Consider the following 20962-nt stretch of genomic DNA (forward strand, 5'->3'; position numbering starts at 1 on the left):
TTTTTGGTAGCCATCAACAAACTTCTGGCATATTTCTGTCTGAATATTTGACCACTCTTATTGGGAGAATTAATTTAACTGTGTAAGCTGTTGATTTTAGGTGACGTTGAAGAATTTGGAGGTAGTTCTACTTCGTTCATCCACTTTGTGCAATGTACTATCATTCCTGGCAGGAAAACAGCTCCAGAGCATGATGCTACCACCACCATGCCTGACAGTTGGTACAATGTTCTTACATTTGTCCTTGTCATTGTGGTCAAATAAAACTTTTCTCCATTTAGACATTTAGACTTTTCTCCACATAGACAAGCTAAATCCATTTAGATTTAGCTTGTCTATGTGGATAGCTGCATATTTTAGTCCAGCTTAAAGGTGTTGGTTTTGGAGAAGGCACTTCTTTCTTGGTCTGCACCCTTTCGATCAAGGGCGATGTAAAACTGGCTTCACTGTGGATGACGAAGCTGGTGTTCCAGCAGTTTTCGGTATGTGCCGTTTTTGGTTGCTTGAACTGATGATCCTAGATCCTGCAGTTTGTTTTAGAAATATCTCCAAGAGACCTTTTCAACTTGTATAAATCTTCAGTTCCCCCCTTTAATATCTTCACTGAGTTCTTTGGAGCTCCCCATTGTTTTGAGTATTGGTCAATCCAATGAGTCCTGTCAAATAAATCCTTTTTATTCTCACAAAGAGAAACTACCTGTTACAGTCAACCATGATCACTAGCAAGAAGTTAATAGACCTTGGCCTTGTCAAGTTTAAAGACATAAGTGAGCCTGTATGTATACTTTTGACCCTGTGTGAATTACAGAAAATAAATTCAAACTTACAATAATTTCAACCTGGAACATTAGAACAAGAAATTATTAAAAATCCAAAATGCCCATGATGACTGCATGTGAACTGTATGTGATCATGAATACAATTTACATATATATTTTTTTAAAATCTCCAGTGACCTTTTTCATTGAAAGGTGTATGCCAGGCAAGCAGGAAGTTGTAAGGTTTGAGATGAGCACAGTTCTCCACTGTGGCGGGATCAGGGACTCGGCCCTGGAGAGACACCATGGCTTCAACGTAGAGACGCACCAGCTCTCTGTACAGGTCCTCCAGACACCAGTAATCTGGAAACACACACAAAACCCCCGAGTCAGAGTCATTCAAGCCTGGCGTGGAAGACAAGCTGAGTGGTGCTTTGACGAGCTAAATTTAGCCACAGCCTGCCACACCGCTGATTAGCAGCGGCGTGCATGGAGTCACTTCCACACACTATGAGGTCAACTGGGAGCCACAAGCAGAGCCCGCAGACAGTGTGCTAGAATCTGTGGACTGTATATCTGTGAGTGTGTGGATTAGAGAGTGTCCGTGTGGACAGAGAAGAACCACCTTTTAGTCAGTGATTCATAACTTGTGATGAAGGACTCAGACTTTCACTCATAAAGAAGTCTGTCCACTCCAATGCATGTGTGGAAAGAAGGTGCTGGGAAATATGAACTATTTTCTTTCAGATTTAATTTTTACTCACTGCTTTAAAGAAGACTGTGTAATGTAATTCATACAATATGACTTTAATGAGTAATAATTGCTGTAACATTTGCTTTTACTTTGTTCCTGTAAGTCCAGTGACAGGGCAAACACTGAGAAGCGCAGCATACATTACACTCCATGTGCTGTCATCTGGCTGCTGTGTGTCTGTGTGCATAAGTGCATATGTGCAGGCATACTGGATTGTTGCTAAATAGAGCTTGCTAATCTCAAAATATGTCATCACCATTCTTTCTCAGGACCACTGTCACTGGCTTTGAGCCGCATCTGCAGGCACACATGATACCAGCAGATTACGGAGGAGTCAGGCCTGCTATTGTTCCCGACAGCGGAGCTGAGGACAGGCTTTTCCAAAGTAGTCTATTTTGGACTCTTCTGTCCTGGAAACTTCGAGCCACACTGCGGGAGCTCAAGAGGGCATTTGGGTGAGGGCCTGCATAGTAAGGTTCCCGTTAAGATTTTTGTCTTTGATCCCCCTGCGGCAGAGATGGATCATGGTATGTGAGGTTTTGTCATTCAGTTTTGATTTGCCAAAACGTGATTAGCAGCTCCCTTTGCCTGTATAGAAGCAGCTATTCTGGTCCCTCTGAGCACAGAGAGATTAAAGCCAGTCTGAACAGGCCAGATGCTACGTGTCTATTTTAGAATCAAGTCAGGGTTGCGTCCAGTGAACACAAAAAGATGGACCATTATTGGTTTTCTGTGACGTTGAGTGTAAAATATGTGTTTTTATCTTGATCAGACAATCACAATCATAAATCCTAATTGTCATTAATCCCAAACATACCTGTTACAAGTGCTTCTGCTGTGGTCATATGCATCAGCGCAGCATCACTTAGGGGCCAGTTATCAGGATCCAGTTTTAGGACTGCCAGTCCTCCCAGAGAGGCCAGTTCCTCTTGGATTATCTTTCCCGAGGTGCACCTTTCCCAACGGCCCTTTCTGTAGCCCAAGGCGTCTCCTACAGCACTTAAAACCATGGCTGCCTTGAATTTCTCCATGCTGCTTTTTGATCTGGGTCCTTTTAGGTGTACTTTACTACCTCAAAGCCTCAAAAAACAAGAAACAGATCAAACTGTCTTGCCCCAAAACATCCTAAAGTAGTTCAAAAAGCTTCTCCAGCTCTCAAGGTTTTTGTCGAAACTTCCATTTTCCTTTGTTCCTGACACATCAGAGCTCTGCTGCCTTCCCCATCCTCGCAGCTCTCTTGTAGTTTCTCATTAGTTTCTAGCAGACAAACTCTTAAGGGCGGGCAAACACGAAAGCATCGTGTTATCAGCCTCAGCTTCATTGAGCTGGGCGGTGGTGAGTGATCAGGTGTCTCCTAAAAAGGCAATCCCCACGGTACCAAAGCTGAAAAGCTGGGTGGCTTGGTGTGGAATGGTAACAGGGGCCGGACACACTGGAGAGGATGCTAATGTGCTGTGGGCTCGAGTGCAAGCTTGTCAGCTGGTGCTGGACCTTGTTGACAACCTTCCTGTCCCATGAGAGAAGAGTAAGAGGGGAGCATCAATGACCCCCTGATACCATATAAGCTCAAGAGCTCAACACTTTAATCCCTACTTCAATGTTTTAAGCATCTTTATTAATCATCTCCTCTGACATCAGCAGCTGATCTATGCTTCAGTTATGTGCACTGGTAGAGACCCGTTCTCAGTTTCTTTAATCCCCACTTGGTTGACTGCAGATTACACAAATGTGCCACACCCAACCCTTATTTACATTCATCAGCTGCCCTTATTATTATACTCAGAGTAACACTAGACAAAGCATTACCAGAAGAACCATGATCATGATGATATACAGCAGGAATGCAAGCTGATAACAGGCAACTGTTAACAAGCAGCCATTTTACATACACTCAAACATGATGGGCAACTCGTCCTCAGCAGGAGGATGTTTTTTCCCCTCTCATTTCCCGCTGATTTTTTTTAACACATCTCTGAAATCACTGTGCTGGGTTTGTGTTAACTGCAACTGGACATAAACAACTTTTATATAACACAAATGTATTTTTATTATTATTATTATTATAATAAATTGGTATGTGTTGTTCAATATGAGCTGAAAGAACTTTTTAAAAGAAAAAAGTAAAACAAGGAGGCATGGGATCATTACACAATGGGGTCATCGGATAGTTTGTCCAGCAGAGGGCACTCCAACTCCTCTCCAGCACATTACAGTGACATAATTTTCCCTTTTTCAATAAAACTTCAATGTTCATAGTTCATAGTCCTCAAGCATTTTGCCCATCACCAACTAGCTTTTGAAAACTTTACAAGTGAGGGGTAAATATACAAAGGTCACCGGATCAAGGCAACTGTAGTTAATTAAAACTAAACTAAAATGAAAAACTACAAATAGTTGTGAAAAAAAACCCACCTTTTACAAGACTGTTAAAAACAACATGCTTTATTGACAACATTTTTCAAGAAAACAATGTACGGTATGCTTTTGCAGCAAAAACACTACTCTGTAAATACCTGTTTTCTTGCCAGCAAAAATAACACTGTCTTAAAGACCATGACCACGTGCGTATGACTAGAAACAGCCGATCGCACATTCGACAACTAAAAATGCACCGAATGTAACAGAACACTAAATACTGGAAGTTGTTTTGTCACTCCTGAACCACGGAGAATTACAGGTGTTAGATAACAGCCACCCTGGCTGACGGTGGCGATGCTGACAGGACAGAAACTATGTTATTAAAGCAACATGTCTAACTTAATTACAATGGCAAACACTGTGACGCACTAATCAGTCTGGAAGTGAACCCACAATCCAGTCCCGATTTACCTTGAACTTAAAAAAAAAAAAAGAAAAGAAAATTATACATTCACACACACACCACCACCACAGTTTATGAGTGACTGTGTTTACATAAATATGAGCATTTCCACACCAGGTTGTCAAGTTATTTCCCCCTGTAGGTAGCTGCAGATCCAAGAGAATAACTATCTATTTTTCAACACATGGTTTAACTGAAGTGACAACACATGACAGAACCAGAACTGACAAATACAGGAAGCCGCACAGCTCACTCTGACTGAGGTGAGGGTGACGGGTACCTGAGCTCTGGTACCTTCTGCCATACTCTGGGATGTAGAGTGTTTTTAGGTACACTTAAAGAGAAACAGTTAATCCTATTAATAACAATAATAACAATAATCATAATAATCATAATCATAATAAGCATTGCTGCACTGATCTCTTAAGTGTTAAAAGGCTCAAGTCTTCATTAAACTACAGAAAAGTGAGAAATGCTATAGCCCACTGCCACCACTAGATGGCAGCCTGAGCAGTGCTCATGTTCTCCTATGTAATAAATTCAACCAAATCTATAAAAAGCAACCTCCAGCCGTGTAAACAATCAGTTAAAATACTCCTTGCTGTGATGCACATCTTCATTATAAAAACTTTAGCACGTGAGAGAAAGCTACTGCCATGAGACGCGAATAACTCCAATGCTCCACACAGTGCCATCTGATTAAATAAAAATGTATAATCCTACAACAGAAAAAGTGTACTTCAGTGCAGTTTGTAGAGGTGACAAGTCATCCTCACCGGGATGACAGGAAACAGTCAGGGTGCCCCTCAGCTTCTCTCTGTGTTCGTACTTTTAATTGCTGCTAAAGTCAAGACATAAAACCAACAAGTGTAATGCTGCAGCATCCCAAATGCTGCTTTTGCACCAATCACAACTAAAAAAAGTGCCACGACCTGTTTTTGCTCTTCTAAAGCTCCTTTCCATAATCGGCCAGCTTCAGGCCTGAGCGAGCCACAGAAGTCACAACAAAAATCTAACCAGGTCGGACCTGCTAACGTCTCCTAACGACCGAATCAGTCTGAATACGAGCAGTCACATTAACTGACTGCTGCACTTCTCTCTGCCATCACCTGTGAGCTGCTCAGCTCACTTGAGAATGCCCCAAACAGCAGTAACATATTTATCTCATCAACTTCATTTCCTTTTACGATGCTTTTTTTTGGTTATTCCTAATCCAGAAGACAGACTTCCCTCTCTGAGCCTCTGCAGGAGGTAGAGCTATCAGGAGCAGCACAGAAAGCCTGCAGTTAGTGACAGAGATCAGTGGGGTTTGTGTGATGAAATGAAAGTGACACCACTGTAACAGATCGATAAAGCCTTTGTGATTCTGCTGGTGCTCAACAAACGTGCTTCTCTACCTAGATCTCTGAACACAAGATGTGGAGTTTAAGGTGAATTATTCCAGCCTTTTACATATCAACAAAACCAAAGATATGTGGGATGGTATTGTAAATAAGGCAATATGCACAGACACACGCGCACACACTCAAGCTCACTTCCTCTGTCTGCTCTCACTGTAACTTGGAGAGCAACGCATTCGCAACATCAGTGAAAATCATCTTAATAGCACCACCCCCACTCACACACACATCATGGCACCACTCCACACTAGCTCACAAAACATGCAGAGTTTAACTTCCAACCCGACTCTCTGACTGTCACTGTACCGAGGCTGCTGGTTAGTAAGTCCACAGGTGTGGTTTTACACCTGTCGGTGAGAAGTTTGAGCGTATACATCCTCTTCACATTGCTGTTTCTGTCAGCAAACAACAACTAAAAAAAAGGAAAAAAAAGTTCTCTTTCTGGCTGATTCCCGTCCTGCTTTCCATTTTAAAAGTTCGGGTCTCTCCCTTTCAGAGGCATCGTATGCAGTTGGAAGAACAATCCTAATGGAAAAAGCTGCAGTCAGGCTTAATTAGAAGTAGTCTAATTTTTGGCTCATTTGTATCAAAAACCTCATTCAGGAAAAGAAAACAGGAAGAAACGCAAAACTCTATCCGCTGCATGAAGCCGGGACAAACATTATGTCACGTTGCGTTTGGTCCCCATCACAATCGGCCGAGCAAATTCCACAAAGTCGTCGATCAGGACGGGCCAGGCCCCTGAGGAGAGCAAGCAGAAGAGGAATATGTTAGAGGGAATATAAATAAACAAGATTTAAGTAGTGAAATCACGATTCAAGACATCAGAGATAAGAAAGTTAGATAAAAGTAAGGGTGGCCTTAAAGGAAGTGAATCTGCTGTAGATAGTTTTTAACGGCCTGCCACTTCTTTTGCCCGCTACTTGTCCACTTTCCTTCATTTTTTTTTTAGATTCACAACACACCCTATTGAGATATACCCAGTTCTTGCTAAGAGCTGTTAAGCTGCTGAAAAAATAGAATTTTATACCTGTCAAACTGTCTTATTGTTGGCCTTTATCATAGATTTAGCTTAAGAAATGTGAACTACTAGAAAATCTGGCTCATTTAAAGCAAAAGAAAGCAATTATTGGTGTCTCAAAGCATTTGCACAGTACTTCAAGTCACTTGGGCGCTGGCGTAGGGGCAGACAAAGAGACAACACCCTGAATTATTTGTATTTAATGTGACAACTGATGAGCTTTCGATGTGTTCACCAATCATCTTCATCCAGACTCGTTAGCTCACCTTCCTCATCATAGTTTGACATGTCGTCTGCAATCATATTGCCAAAGTCCAGGAGGAGGTTCCATGTGTCCCTGGGAATCGATCGTTTGTGATGCTCCTGAATGCAGCAAAGCAACAGGAAACGTTTGGAGTTTCATTGTGATCATAAAAAAAAACAAAAAAACCCCACATTTTTTAAAAATTACAAAGGCAACAAACAAACAGCCTCGATTAAAGGTGACATAACTCTGAACTGTCAAAAATCAATGTGGGGGATTGGATTATTTCTTTTATATAGGTCAACAAGATGGACAAAGCATGCTTGAAATGTCAGGGAAAATGTCCCACTGATCCAAAATTGAAAAGAACGGGGAGACAACAGAACATCCCACACTCACCAGCAGGAAGCGGTTCCACAGATCCAGGAACTTGAACCGACCTGTGAGAACTAGATTCCAGTAAGCCACGGCCATCTCCAGGTCTAGAAAGCAGAAAATCTGTTTAAGGGTGGATGCTTCATGTTTTTGATTAAAAACAGTGTTTTCCCTACACAATGTCATTCTTACCTAACCCCTTCTGGCCTGGGTTCTTGGCAAAACTGAAGGTAAACTGGTAGAAGTCTTTGAACTTTCCTGAGTCTTTCAGCTCTTGCTCTAGTCTGGGAAGAATGGCCTTAAGCTTTTCAGGGCTGTCGCACCTGTAGGACATGATGATGATGTAAAGTCTGAAATATGAAACCTTAAATACTCGTATGACTCGTCTTACAGAGACAAACGGCACAGTACATACACTCATATGTCAGAAATGCAGTACAGTTTATCACAAAGTAGATTTCAAAGCCAGTTACTGCTCACCCTAGCTCAGCCATGCCATCCAGGAACTCCTTCCTGCTGAACTCGCACTGCGTGGCCGCTCTGAACTTCCACGCCACCACCAGTATGCTCATGCTCGCCGGATCTAGAATCAGGTCATCGCAGAATTGCTGGATCCCGTCGATGCCTATCTTGTTCTCATCCTGGGGATCTACAACAACAGCCGAAAATAATGAGCAAAAGCGCGACGGGATGAGCGGATCGCTCCGATTTCAATCCCTGACACCTGCCTTTGTATCTGTTGTAGAGCTGCTCCAGCTTCTTGCGGTCCACTGAGGTTTTCATGGATTCTTTGTAGTAGAGGTCTGGGTTCTGGAAGTAGTTGTCTGTGGCGACTTCTAGTTTCCAGTCATTCTGTGCCAGGCAGTACACAGCTGTCCTTTCGCCTGCCTGCGTGAAGGACATAAACTGCCGAACTTTGTCCTTCTGTGATGACTTCAGCTTGTGCTGGAAAGTAAGGAGGGATGCAGGTGAATGCAGGGGCCAAAATATAAATGAAATAGGAAAGAGTATCAAATGTGATAAGGTAAGATAGACACAGGCCATTCTTTCAAGTAATTAAAATATTTCAAGCTGCATATAAATTCAAATAATGCTCATCAAACCAACATTGCAAATTCTGGACCCCTCTAAGTCCTGGGGTAATGGAGGACAGGTCCCCCACTTTGCCAGCTTTGGTAATCCTGCCGTGCATGAGGAGCTCATCAAACTGCACACCAACATTCAAACATACAGGGTAAGTGCTATTAGAGTACACTAGAGTGCAAAGACTTCCCTTCAAGTGGAGGCTTTCACTAGAAACTCCACAGAAAACTTGCTGTGCTGTCTCTCACTACTTTAAGCTTTGCATGTAATTAAAAAGTAAAAGGCTGGAAACCAGGTGTGCCACAGCGCTGATGTTAGCACTTGCAAATGCACGGCCACGAGGTTCGGTTAGTCCACGAATATGCTGTTTGATCATGTGGCCCGTCTTTGCAGACCTGACCTACCCGATGATCAAACAGCAAACGCACTATGGCAGGCCACAGCTCGTCGACCTGGTCCTTCTAGCCACGGGGGGGGGGGCGGTGATGATCCTTCACGGGGTATCCTCACCTGGGTCAGCATCGCAGACGAGCTACCCCATAAAGGCAAAGATACGTGGCGCAAGTGCATGCATCCCGTCTCAAAAACATCAACAACTGACCTTCCGTTTCCCCTCACATTCCTGACACACATCTCCTCTGACGATGCGACACTTGGCCGCGGACACCCCGACCCCGCACACTGCGGTGACCCCTGAGCGTCAGAGGCAACTGTTACTGTCTGAGGAGCTCATAAACGGGGATAAACAACTCTAACGGTTTCTCATTTTTAATCTCACCTACCATTTTTATCACCCGCTGTTTTGGCCAACTTGAGATCCAGTTTCCCTCAGGCGCGCATGCGCAAAAGAAATGGGCTACTGTACGGCAACTGGAGTCATGGGTAATGTAGTTCAGCACCGCTGAAATTCAAAATACAACCCCCGCTTCGGTAAAATACTTGTTTTATTCTTAAATATTGTGCAACGTCTCTGACACCGCCTAAAAGTCTCATTATTACTCCACGTCTATTACTGCGATACTACACCGTGAGTATAACCCTTGTTGAGGGGGACGGGTCATAGAACTAGGTGTGGAGCTAATTTAACGGTGTTTTTCTCGCTTCACCGAAATAATACGACTTTACAGAACAGTGAAAATGTGTCATAACTGAAAAATAAAAGAAAAAACGGAGAAGCGCTGCCATAACGTAAAAGCACTTGACGCAAGAGTCGAGTCGAAAACGCAAAACACCTGAGAACTACAACTCCCATATCAAATCTGATAAAGATGTTTCGGAAGTAATCTGAAGATGGATCTTTAATTTTTTTCGACAGGAATATGTTCTGAAAGCAGAGGAGGGGTTGTTTAGTTTTAGTTGCGCCTGGTGTAAATGGGGAGGGGAGCCGCTGTCGACACACACACACGACCGTCATTTCTTTGCTAATGTTAGCAAAGTTGAGATAGCGTTAACGGCTGTGTCACAAGTGTGTGTGTGGACTCAGCTGGCTGGAGCTGGTCTGACAGCTCCGGGCAATTTTGGAAGCTAACTTAGCTTTACCTATTCAACTTTAGCCACACTAGAACTAACTCAGCTATTTTAGGAACTGGGTCGTTTGTACCTACCTGGAAAAAAAGTATCGTTACCCCTTCCTGTCTGCCTGCACCGACACTGCTACCGACGGCCCGGAGGTCGGAGTAAACATGAAGTTGGTGGCCAAGTAAAAACCGGTGAACGCCTGCACCGACGCTGTCTCCAGCTATGTGGCAGGAGAGGAGGGGTGGTGGTAGTGCGGCACAACAGCACGATTGTTTCCTTCTTCTGCTGCTGCTCCTTCAGTCGTGGAGTTGAGAGCCAGGACAGTACACACATTTCGCAGGTAGTAATTTCTTTACTCATCTGTTTCTGCTGATATACCCACTCATAGGAGTCGAATAATCTGTGTTTGGGACAGTGAAGAAAATGGGTGATTTCACTGGCTGTCCGTGCTGTTTCCTCGGTATGTCATTCATACCTGGAGGTGTGTGTTATTAAGATAGCTAAATGTCCTCCCCGTTTTATTTTACATTTACACGTCTGTGCTCCATTTTTTTGTGTTTTTTAATTCGACTATGCACATCCTGACAAGGTAAAACTTCAAGTTTTAGGTACGAGTCCAAACTTTAGTGCAGATCACCTGTGGGAAGGAACATTTTCATTTTACTTGAGTATTTCTTTTTACATCACTACAACAACAAAGACTTTGTCATACAAAGCAATGTATTATATTTTAAAAAATCTACTCTATCGAAACCAAATATAACATTAACCTTTAATGTTACTGTGTCAGTAATAATAATAGAACGGAGGCTGTTTATAATGGCATTGGTGTTTTGTTTTTAACATACATAACCTGTTATATAGTCATTTAACATTGTTAGTTTTTCATGGTGTATACGTGGTCTTTTTTCATAGATCAGGCTTTGTAAAGTGAAAGGAAATGTAGGGGAAATGCACTTCTGGTTTTGTTTATATTTAATTCTCTGAGGCTGACACGCCTTATTTTAAAGTTTGTAATGCCGTAATTTGAGAACCTGTGTGTGCGTATGTGTGCTTGTCCATTTCAGCAGCTCAAGACGGAACAGTGGTATTACTGATTTCTAGCTGCAGTGGCAGAGCGTCTGCAGCCTAGCCCAAAGGAAGAAGGACATAGGAGGAGTTTGGAAAGTAAACATCTCTCAGCTTGACTCATGCTCACAACAGTGCAGACTGCCTTGGCTGTGAGTTGAATGTATTCAGTGTTGGTGTGGTTAAAGATTAAATGTAAAGCAACCTGGATGTTTTGTTTTTTTGGTTGTTTCTTTTTTAAATACAATCCTTTTCCTCACTATATATACTGCAGCGTATTTGATGAAGGCAGCAGAGGAAGCAGCTCTGGAATTTTTTACAGGTTAAGCATTCAGTCACATTAAGGTGAAGCTTAATAATAAGAACTGCTAGCAAGACGGACCTCATGTTCAGCTGCCACCACACCCTGCTTAAAGACTGAACAGGCTGTTGGTATAGCAATAGTAAATATACAGGTTGCATAAGTACACACTGTATCTCACATAATACCACTCACTTTGCCTTCAGAGCTGCCTTAATTCTTCATGGCTTAGATTCAACAAGGTGCTGGAAACATGGGAGAGGGATTTTGGTCCAAATTAACATGACAGCATCACACATGGCTCCATGATCTGAGTCATATGTTCCACCACATCCCAAAGGTGCTCTACTGGATTGAGGTCTGGTGACTGTGGAGGCCATCTGAGTGCAGTGAACTCATTGTCATGTTCAAGAAACCAGTTTGAGATTATTTGCGCTTTGTGAGATGGTGTGTTATCCTACAGGAAGGAGCCATTGGGAGATGGGTAGGTGGTAGTTCGGTTTTAAGGGGATTACTTAAATCACATTTCTTTCCCATTTTGATGCTCAGTTTCAGTTCCAGAAGGTTGTCTCAACCATGTCAACAAATGCATTGAATTTTTGCCATATGACTGGCTGATATATAGATATATTTGCATTAACAAGCAGTTGAACAGGTGTAACTAATAAATTGAGCGTAAATTTTGAGACAAGTACTCTTTTTGCTTTAAAAGGCATAGCTGGCATTCCTCTTTGTCTGTGATCATGTTGCAGTCCAAAAATACCCCCAAAAATACGCAAGCAATTTTTTTGTACCTTTCTCCATATTTTCCTAATAAGCACTCTGTCTGTAGCTCAGCACTAAACCTACTGGAAATCTAGATCTTTAAAATCACAAATAGATACTTGCATACAAGGTAAAGAGGCAAAAAACTAGAAAGACTAATTGCATTTCTGGGACAGTTATGTCTCCATAGTGTAGCGGTTAACACATTTGCCTAACATTTGAAAGATCCTCTGTTTGTAACCAGGAAGGAGGAGACATAAATCTCTGGGAGGGTGGTATCACGAAGTGCATCCAGCATAAATATCTGTGGCAAATCAGATTTCTAGGATCCACCCAAAGTGACGACCCCAATGGCGCACCTGAAATAAGCTTAAGTTTCAGCTGGGCAGTGAAGTTTATTGTTTGTTTTTTTTAAACTGGATTTTAAACTCTTTTGATGTGCACTTTCACTAGCTCTCCCTGAAGTAGCTTCACTTTACTTAATCTCTATAAACTATAGTATTAAAAACTGAATGTATTCATTTTTTCTCTCTCCAAACAATGACACTCAACCCATCTTAATCTGTCATGCTATTTTGTTTTTTTTACTTTTTAAAAAAAAACCTTTTCCATATCCAGGCCTCACACCCGTCTTCAGTCCCCCTCACACCCTGGTGAAGACACGAGTAGGACTTTGGATGCAGGCTGTATGTTGGCTGCTGTGCCTCAGCCTGGCAGGGGCATCTGCCGTGGTCCACAAAGACCAGGTGGCCCAGCATGCCGTCAAGCTCTATCGAAGTAACAGGGCCGCACACGGGCAGAGCTGGGTGGCTGGTAACTGCAAGCGGCTGGTGGGCCTCCTACGTCAGAAAAATGTGGTTTTCAAGAAGCTGGCGGCTGCTGCCGATGCTGTTAGGAAAGACCGGAGCCTTTCAGAGACTGAGAAACACTTCCAGGTACCAGACTGAGAAAAAGCAATCTGATGGAGCCAAGAGCTCCTTTCAGATTGTTAGCCACTGAAGAGTTAGAGACATTTAACTTTTGCATAACCTGTAATTCTTCTTTAGGTCTCTAAACTGTTTGCCTCTCTGACCGTTGCACAGAATGACTGTGCATGCTTATAATTCATGTTTCCTATGATTTGTGCATGTAGCAATAAGATGACTGGTTTGATTAAAACAACTAACAGGAGCAATAGCTAAGCACCACTTTTATACTTTTATACCAGACCTAGCTGAAAACGCATTTAAATTTAATGTGCTTTCTTCAAATCTTCAAAAACTTTTTTTTCTAGTTTACGTCTGAAACGAATCTGAATGAAATGCCTTCTAGTTAACTCACTAAAACGCAGCACCAGACTGTGAGGCAGCTTCTTCCCCAGAGCTGTGACATCCATCTAAATTCGACATGTGACTTTCTGTACATATTTATACTGCATATACGGATAGTGTGCATTCAGTTGTTTTATTGTATTTAAGTGCCTCTTCTGATGTGTGCCAAGAGTTACCAAGTGTAAACACATAATGACAATAAAAGATTCTTTTTCTTCTTAAAACATATCAACCCCAGTCACATAAAATGCACCTTCATCCTATTGTAACCTGCTTCATCACAATCTGTTTTGTCCTGTTTGTCATGTCCAGTCTCCGATGAAGAATTGTAAACTGCACTGCACACGGTGGCTTCAGTGAAAGATGACCAGAGACATTTTACCGATTGACAAGTTTCTGTTTGTCTGCATTAAGGTTCACACTCTGGAGGTTTTGCAGAAGGAGCTGAATGAGAGCGAGCACCTCGTGTTCCAGGCGTTGCACAGCCTTCAGAGAGCGCTACAGGGAGACTACAGGGATGTGGTCAACATGAAGGAGAGCAGCAGACAAAGGCTGGAGGCCCTCAGGGAGGCAGCCATAAAGGTGAAGTCAGCTGTGTTTCATTATATTTGTATCTCAGTTCTTCAAAGGACAGGGAAATATCAGAAGCCCAACAATCAGACAACCCACTATGAGCAAGCTCTTTGGTGACAGTGGAAAGAAAAAACTGTCTTTTAACAGGAAGAGACCTGTAGCAGAATTGGATCCTTCCAAAAAAGACTATCCAAAATGTAAATTTATTATCAAATAAGTTAATCCTGTCTGAATATAGGAGACATATAAAACTGTTGATATGACCAACCTACAGACCTCAAAATTTAAGACTGAATCTTTAATACACATTTCCTACATTCATCTCTCCTAACACATGCATGGCCCCTCTTATCTCACTTCAGGAAGAACAGGAGTACGTGGAGCTGGTGGCGGCTGAGAAGCATCAGCAGGAAGCTGTTAAAAACGCTTTGGCCCAGAACAAAACTCTGTCCATCCTGGATGAGATCCTGGAGGATGTCAGGAAGGCAGCCGACCGACTTGAGGAGGAGATCGAAGAGCACGCCTTTGACAACAACAAGCAGGTTTGCAGACAGTCACTGTCACATATTGTGGTTACTCAAAAACTGAAGATGATAGTGATTGTAGCTCCTTCCATGCTCCCGGCTGTGTAGATGAAAGGAGTGAATGTAGAGGCCGTGCTGAGAGTGGAAGACGACGAAGAGAATGGAAGCAAGAGGAAGAACAAGTCCAGGCAAAAGGAAGTGGAGGATGACCTGGGACTGAGCATGCTCATTGACTCGCAGAACAACCAGTATGTTCTGACTAAACCGCGAGACTCAACAATGCCGAGAGCCGACCATCACTTTATCAAAGTCAGTCATTCCTCGCACGCATAAGAAGCGGATACACTGTATTCATTTGTTTTGAGTCATTTTTAGTCAGTATTGACGGCCTTTTTTAAACATGTATGTGCAGGACTTGGTTTCAGTGGTGATGTTGTCTCTGCCCTGTGGCTGGATTTGCACTCTGGCGGGTCTTCCTCCCATGTTTGGATATATCATCTGTGGGGTCCTGCTTGGTCCTTCTGGGCTCAACAGCATCAAGGTGTGTGAGTGCGTGTGTGAGAGCGAGACTGTAATTTTTAATTTTTTTTTTCAAATCAGTCTTTTTTTCTACTTTCTGTGCTTGTTGTTTATATCAGTGTTCGGTTTTGCTTCTTGCAGTCTATGGTTCAGGTGGAGACTCTCGGGGAGTTGGGTGTGTTTTTCACTCTCTTCGTGGTCGGACTGGAGTTCTCACCTGAGCGCCTCAGAAAGGTAAATGAAGAGGATTTTCCTTTTGGAATAATACAAATGCAGTTTGCAAAGGCAAAGACAAGTCTGGCACTGATGCCAATGACATGGTCAAACTGTTCTGTGTGTTGTGTTGCGGTGGTGCAGCATGACACAATTTAACCAACATCAGTATCACAACCTGTGAAAGCAACTTTTAAAACAATACTTTTATGTCCTTCAATGTTTGGTTTAGAGCAGGGGTCTCCAACTCCAGTCCACGACGGCCGCTGTCCTGAAACTTTTCCATGTGTCCCTGCTGCAACACACCTGAATACGATTAGTAGGTCATTAGCAAGACTCTATAGAACATGACTGCATGCTGAAGTGGCAACTCCTAACCCTACTCATGTAAATTTAAGTAAATGTAAGTGTTTGGAATAATGTACTTTTATTGCACCATGTTCATTCACTGATGAGCTGCTGGAACATGAATTAAATGGCTGAATTGTCACCTCAGCATGCAGTCAGGTTCTATAGAGTCCTTCTAATGACCCACTAATCATATTCAGGTGTGTTGCAGCAGGGACACATGGAAAAGTTTCAGGACAGCGGCCCTTGAGGACTGGAGTGGGAGACCCCTGGTTTAGAGCCTGATTGGTATATTAGAAGAGCTGAAAAGAAGGCGACTGGACTTTACTTTTTTTGAAGACCTGCACAAGGATTTAAATACCTGGGACTCTCAACCTTTTGGTTTTAGAAGTGAAGAAGCCTCTTGGATGAGAAGAGAAATGATTTTAAAAGAAAACTTAAAGAAGTCTGGTCGCTTTCTTTCTAACCTCCTTAAACAACAGTGACCTGGATGACTGAGAAACTACGCAGACATATATTGGATGTTAGCAGCTGATGTTTGCCAATGTAATGTGTAATTATTGTCCAGTTTGTGCTAATATAGAAGCTTTTTTTTATGCTTGGCATAATTTAGAAAAAGTTTAAGTAGCAGCGGACATGCTGAAGAATATTGGCCGATACATCTAGATTTAATTCCACATCCGTATTAGAATGTTTCTGTAAAATCCACTATTGCTCACAGTCTAGTTATTTTAATACCATTTGTTTTTATAGCCTCTGTTACTTACGTTATGGACAGTCATCATCCAGTCATCAACCTGTCTATGTGTGCATAGGTATGGAAGATTTCAGTTCAGGGTTCCTGCTCTTTGAGTCTGCTGATGGTAGGAGCCGGTTTGCTGTGGGGACAAGTCCTGCATATTCGACCCACCCAGACTGTCTTCATCTCTACTTGTTTGTCCTTGTCCAGCACTCCTCTGGTGTCCCGCTTCCTGGCAGGAGGAAGCAGAGGAGATAAGGAAGGTTTGTGTTTTATGTGTCAGGACATAATAAAGCAATCATCTGGTTATTACCAGGTCCTAGAATTAGGTAAATACAGTATCAGATGAACAATAACACATGATACATTACACAGCGTCATTGTGTATTTTGTAAGAATGAAGCCAAAATGCAGAAGCTGTATGTGGTGATCCATTGTTCAGTAGGTTTTAGAACCACCTTTAGCAGGAGTAACGCTCAAGACCAACAAACTGACAAAAATCCTGCTTTCATAGAGGTGATCACACTTGCTGATGATCAGTTAAATGTATCTGATTAGCAGTACCTGAATGTTACTTACCTCTTAATTCCTATGAAAGCAGGAAAGTGTGCTTAGTTTTTCCACACACTGCTTCTGCATTTTCCTGTAGTTTTGTTCAATAAATAATGATATGGTATAATATTTTGTATTGTTGTTTACCTGAGGCTGATGTTGCTTGCGGTTGTACTAACCTAGTTTATGACCTGCTAAGGGGTTATGTTCTATAATAAAACCTTAGAAGAATGCACTTTCACACAAGTGTTTTGAAAGTCTTCTCATTACAGTGTTTAAAGCATTTGAGGGAAACAGACCGTGTGTGTCTGTTACATGAAGAGAACAGGTTGCATTTAAATGCTATAAGATGTGACTAGCAGGTTTTTCCTCTTCACTACCTCCTTCTCAAAGATAAGAAACAGAGAAAATGTATATTTATCCCTCTGGCCACATTCCAGAAAGTTAAGCATACCTCAGATACCAGTTACAGCAGCATTCAGCAGATCCTCCCTTACCTCTGGTAGTATATAGCTGAGTAGGGTTTTGTGACCTGCATGCCTGTGTTGACTTCTGCTAGCACAGCAGCGGTAAATGATTTTTGCTCACAGTGAAGAAAAATCACATTTATTTTACATTTAAGAGCAGCTTGCCTTTTCCCATGCCATTACTCTAGGTAATTTACACATTTTAATGTAGGCAAATTTAATATCACACTACATCCGCTTACACAATACTGATTACTAGGAGTGTTTTCCTTAGCCAGTGATCATTAACGTGTTTGTGTGTGTGTGTGGTAGCTGAGCTGGACTACAGCAGCGTTCTCCTTGGGATGTTGGTGATGCAAGATGTTCAGCTCGGCCTCTTCATTGCTGTCATGCCGACTCTGATCCAGGCACAAAGTGGAGAGTTGGACGGGTGTGTTGGTCCTTCTGTGGTTATTGCATGTGTGCTCTGTGTAAACACGCACACAGCATTGTAAACTCTTCCCTCTGTGCACCGCAGCTTTCTGTATGGCAGCCTCCACGTGCTCTATCTCCTGGCCCAGGTCCTGGTGTCGCTGGCTGCTGTGCTGCTGCTCTGCTTGCTCTTCAGATCATTCCTGATTGGCCCCTTTTACAAGAAGCTTCACACTGAGAGCAAAGGCAACAGGGAGATCCTGGTGCTGGGGATGGCAGCTTTTGTCTTTTTCATGCTGACAGTATGCTGTCTGTTTTTAACTTTTTCTTTTAGATAAAGATCTCACTTTATTCACTTATTATGTATTTCGTGTTCTTGTCTAACCCGTTGTGTGTCTGTGCTGGTTCTTTTCTTGCTGACTCATGCTGCAGGTAACTGAGGTGCTGGATGTTTCCATGGAGCTCGGTTGTTTCCTGGCTGGAGCTTTGCTGTCCTCACAGGGTCACATGGTCACAGCAGAGGTCATGGGATGCATCGAGCCAATCAGAGACTTCCTTGCCATCATCTTCTTTGCTTCTATCGGTTAGCCTGAACGCAATCATGTGACTGATCTGACCTTGGTGTTGTGTTAGTTTTGTATTGTTTACCGTGAGACTTTACTGAATGGTAAGTGTGTGTCTGTGTGATGCTGCAGGTTTCCACGTGTTCCCGACATTTGTGCTGTATGAACTCACCATCCTGCTGGCGCTAACTCTCACACTCGTCATTATGAAGGTACAGACTACTCCTGTGTTTTGTCTTTGTTTTTTGTTTTTCTTTGTCTAGCTCCAGTTTCTGCTTCATTTGACTCCTTATTTCCTTCCAGTTTATGATGGCTGTACTCGTGCTGTCAGCAATCTTGCCTCCAGGGTCTCGGCACATACAGTGGATCGTCTCTGCTGGCCTCGCTCAGGTCAGCGAGTTCTCCTTCGTCCTGGGCAGTCGTGCGCGTCGAGCTGGCATCATCTCCAGAGAGGTCAGTGATTACCTCTTATGTTAGTGTTGGCATCTGTTTTACTATTCAGACAGAGGAGAATATAGTAGGTGCTCAATTTGACTTTTGTTTGCTTCGTCTTCTGCCTTAAATAATCATTTATTAATGATTGTTTAAAGCAGAATTAAACGAGACCTATAATACCCTGTTCCAGGTCAATACGTTTATCTTATTCTGAGCTGTAGCTGACTTGCCCCTCCCTTTCAGCCAGTTTTCTTCTGATTGGCTGCCCCTCACAAAGACAGGTTTGAACAGTAGCTGGGCAGGTCTTCATCTGTAGTGTCAATCATCCATTGTCTATTTACAAATCACAAGAACCAACTGCATTGGTCAGTTTTTAGCAAAAAGACCTCTTATCTCCCATCTAAGCTAATCCTATAATGACGCAGTAATCTTTGCATCATAAAGAATCGTGAGTAGGATGACCGACTATGTCACTGATATCTTGGCATTTAAGAACATCCATCTTTCTTCCTGGGGTATCATTGTGGAATAAATCAAAAAAGTGTTAAATTAGCATTATTCAAAGTCTGTGTTAATGAAATTTTGCCATCTGATTATTGGATCTTTATTTGGTTTGCCTCTCTGGCTCTGTGCAGGTGTACCTGCTGGTCCTCAGCGTCACCACTCTCAGTCTGCTGCTGGCTCCGCTGCTCTGGAAGGTTACCACACACAGATGGGTTCCCCGCACCGAACGCAGACCAGTCACATGACCACACTGACTTCAGCGCCAAAGGGTTCTCGTTTGAGTTTTGCAGAGATAACAGTGGCATAACAAGAAGTTTTATTTATGCAGGACCAAATCTCCCTCTTTCTTCTTCTTCTTCTTGTACTGACTCAATCTGCTGCTTTAGAGGAGAGTGACTTGAGGTCCTTAATAAAAGCCTGCTTCTGACTGTTAAAAAAAGCCCTCATTAAAGTTTCTCCATCCTAGGTATGGTCCAAATTGGTGTAACATGTGCTAGATAAACTATACTGTATTTTAATATCACATGCTGAAATAGCTTTACATGTAATCTACAGAACCGCAACATCACTGAACCGCTTTGATTTTCTGGAAACATCTGTAAGGCTCGGTGGTGTCTGCTACTTACAAAAAAAACTTTGATAGAAAGCACATGTTTTGAGGAGAAGCACAACAGATAAGAGATCCTTTACGCTGTGATGCTTTTGATGTCAGAAATGCCTTTCTTCTTATTTTCAGACACTTGTTTCATCAGTCATTCCGTCACTTATGCAACTTGAACCTTAGATTTGCCTCCTCCATGTAGAAATCACATGACAGTTCAACACACCTCCATATATTGTTTTGTGATCTTATGAATAGGTGAAATATTTGGGAAGTATTTTTTTGTATTATGTAAAACGACCTCCGTCGTTCTTCTAGATGACTATATTACTGTTCACTTTGTCTTCTTCGGCTCTTGGTTATCGTAGATGACAGATTGTGCTTCTGACTGACGTAAAAACCTTCTGTGTGCTGTATTTAATCAGAAGTGGGTTATTCTGATCATCGTGCTACTGTGAATTTTGCTATAATAGCACTCTCTGAAGACTGTAGTTTGTTACTCTTTTTTCTCGGCAAATGTCAGAACACCGTGGTACATCACACTACTAACAAACAATACCTGATTTTAGGAGCAGAAATGCATCAGACACTAATGACAACTCTTCGCTGACGTTACGTTTGAATACAAAATGCACTAGTTAACCCTGAATGTCAAACTTATGTGCCTGCTCAACACTTCTCTGCACTAAAAACAAGACTTTGAGGAGTGTATTCCTGCTCATCTTGTGCTGTAAGCGTCTTATATTCCATAAAGTGCAATGTAAATGTGTGTCCAACAGCCATGTTACTGAATATTTTAATATGATTCTCAGATACTTTCCTGCAATATGCAGACTGTTTCTTTCTTTTCTATTTACATACATGTGTGTTGGTGGTCATGGCAGACACTTCAAGTCATAAAGAAGTGCTGTTTTCGTTCATGATTGTGTATTTCTAAACTGCTAAATTCATTTTATTTATTAAAAAGAAGATGACAACGAAGAATTTATTTGGTCTCGTGTTTGCTTTCTTCCTTTGATCCAGTAATTGCACTGGGAAACTTGGCAATTAATTCACTGAAGTTGTGTTGTAGTGACACAAAAAGTTGCTTAAGAG

At 42.2% G+C, this 20962-nt stretch overlaps 2 protein-coding genes across 5 annotated transcripts; one reads left to right on the forward strand and one right to left on the reverse strand.

Moving 5' to 3' along the window:
* Positions 1-3952: 3952 nt before the first annotated feature.
* On the reverse strand, positions 3953-10165 carry dcun1d2b (DCN1, defective in cullin neddylation 1, domain containing 2b). Of its 3 annotated transcripts, none has more exons than XM_063474148.1 (7): positions 10061-10165; positions 8102-8318; positions 7854-8022; positions 7566-7696; positions 7398-7480; positions 7021-7117; positions 3953-6474 (listed from the first exon to the last, which is right to left on the reverse strand). In XM_063474148.1, the coding sequence occupies exons 2-7, from the start codon at positions 8274-8276 to the stop codon at positions 6395-6397; spliced, it is 735 nt and encodes a 244-aa protein (XP_063330218.1). In that variant the 5' UTR covers positions 8277-8318; positions 10061-10165; the 3' UTR covers positions 3953-6394. The 3 variants fall into 3 exon arrangements, with proteins under 3 accessions (XP_063330218.1, XP_063330210.1, XP_063330226.1); XM_063474140.1 differs by lacking the exon at positions 10061-10165 and adding an exon at positions 9239-9325; XM_063474156.1 differs by lacking the exon at positions 10061-10165 and adding an exon at positions 9058-9142.
* A 37-nt stretch (positions 10166-10202) lies between these two features.
* tmco3 (transmembrane and coiled-coil domains 3) lies at positions 10203-20839 on the forward strand. Of its 2 annotated transcripts, none has more exons than XM_063474117.1 (15): positions 10203-10314; positions 11042-11194; positions 12727-13043; positions 13833-14000; positions 14354-14533; positions 14624-14824; positions 14928-15056; positions 15176-15268; positions 16411-16597; positions 17666-17783; positions 17871-18066; positions 18197-18347; positions 18460-18539; positions 18631-18780; positions 19398-20839. In XM_063474117.1, the coding sequence occupies exons 3-15, from the start codon at positions 12786-12788 to the stop codon at positions 19509-19511; spliced, it is 2025 nt and encodes a 674-aa protein (XP_063330187.1). In that variant the 5' UTR covers positions 10203-10314; positions 11042-11194; positions 12727-12785; the 3' UTR covers positions 19512-20839. The 2 variants fall into 2 exon arrangements, with proteins under 2 accessions (XP_063330187.1, XP_063330196.1); XM_063474126.1 differs by having other exon boundaries at positions 10206-10314; positions 11045-11194.
* The last annotated feature ends 123 nt before the right edge of the window (positions 20840-20962 follow it).

The sequence above is a fragment of the Pelmatolapia mariae genome, linkage group LG1 (genome assembly GCF_036321145.2).
Source record: "Pelmatolapia mariae isolate MD_Pm_ZW linkage group LG1, Pm_UMD_F_2, whole genome shotgun sequence".
Taxonomy (NCBI): Eukaryota; Metazoa; Chordata; class Actinopteri; order Cichliformes; family Cichlidae; genus Pelmatolapia; species Pelmatolapia mariae.

Excerpts from the sequence above, each read along its gene's own strand:
- dcun1d2b (XM_063474140.1), bottom strand. Across the intron at positions 7,697-7,853 it reads GATGGCATGGCTGAGCTAGG|GTGCGACAGCCCTGAAAAGC; the intron begins GTGAGCAGTAAC and ends CATGTCCTACAG. Across the intron at positions 7,118-7,397 it reads TGTGGAACCGCTTCCTGCTG|GAGCATCACAAACGATCGAT; the intron begins GTGAGTGTGGGA and ends TGCTGCATTCAG.
- tmco3 (XM_063474117.1), top strand. The coding sequence starts at position 12,786 with ATGCAGGCTGTATGTTGGCTGCTGTGCCTCAGCCTGGCAGGGGCATCT. Across the intron at positions 15,057-15,175 it reads CTGGGCTCAACAGCATCAAG|TCTATGGTTCAGGTGGAGAC; the intron begins GTGTGTGAGTGC and ends TGCTTCTTGCAG. Across the intron at positions 18,348-18,459 it reads CATCTTCTTTGCTTCTATCG|GTTTCCACGTGTTCCCGACA; the intron begins GTTAGCCTGAAC and ends GTGATGCTGCAG.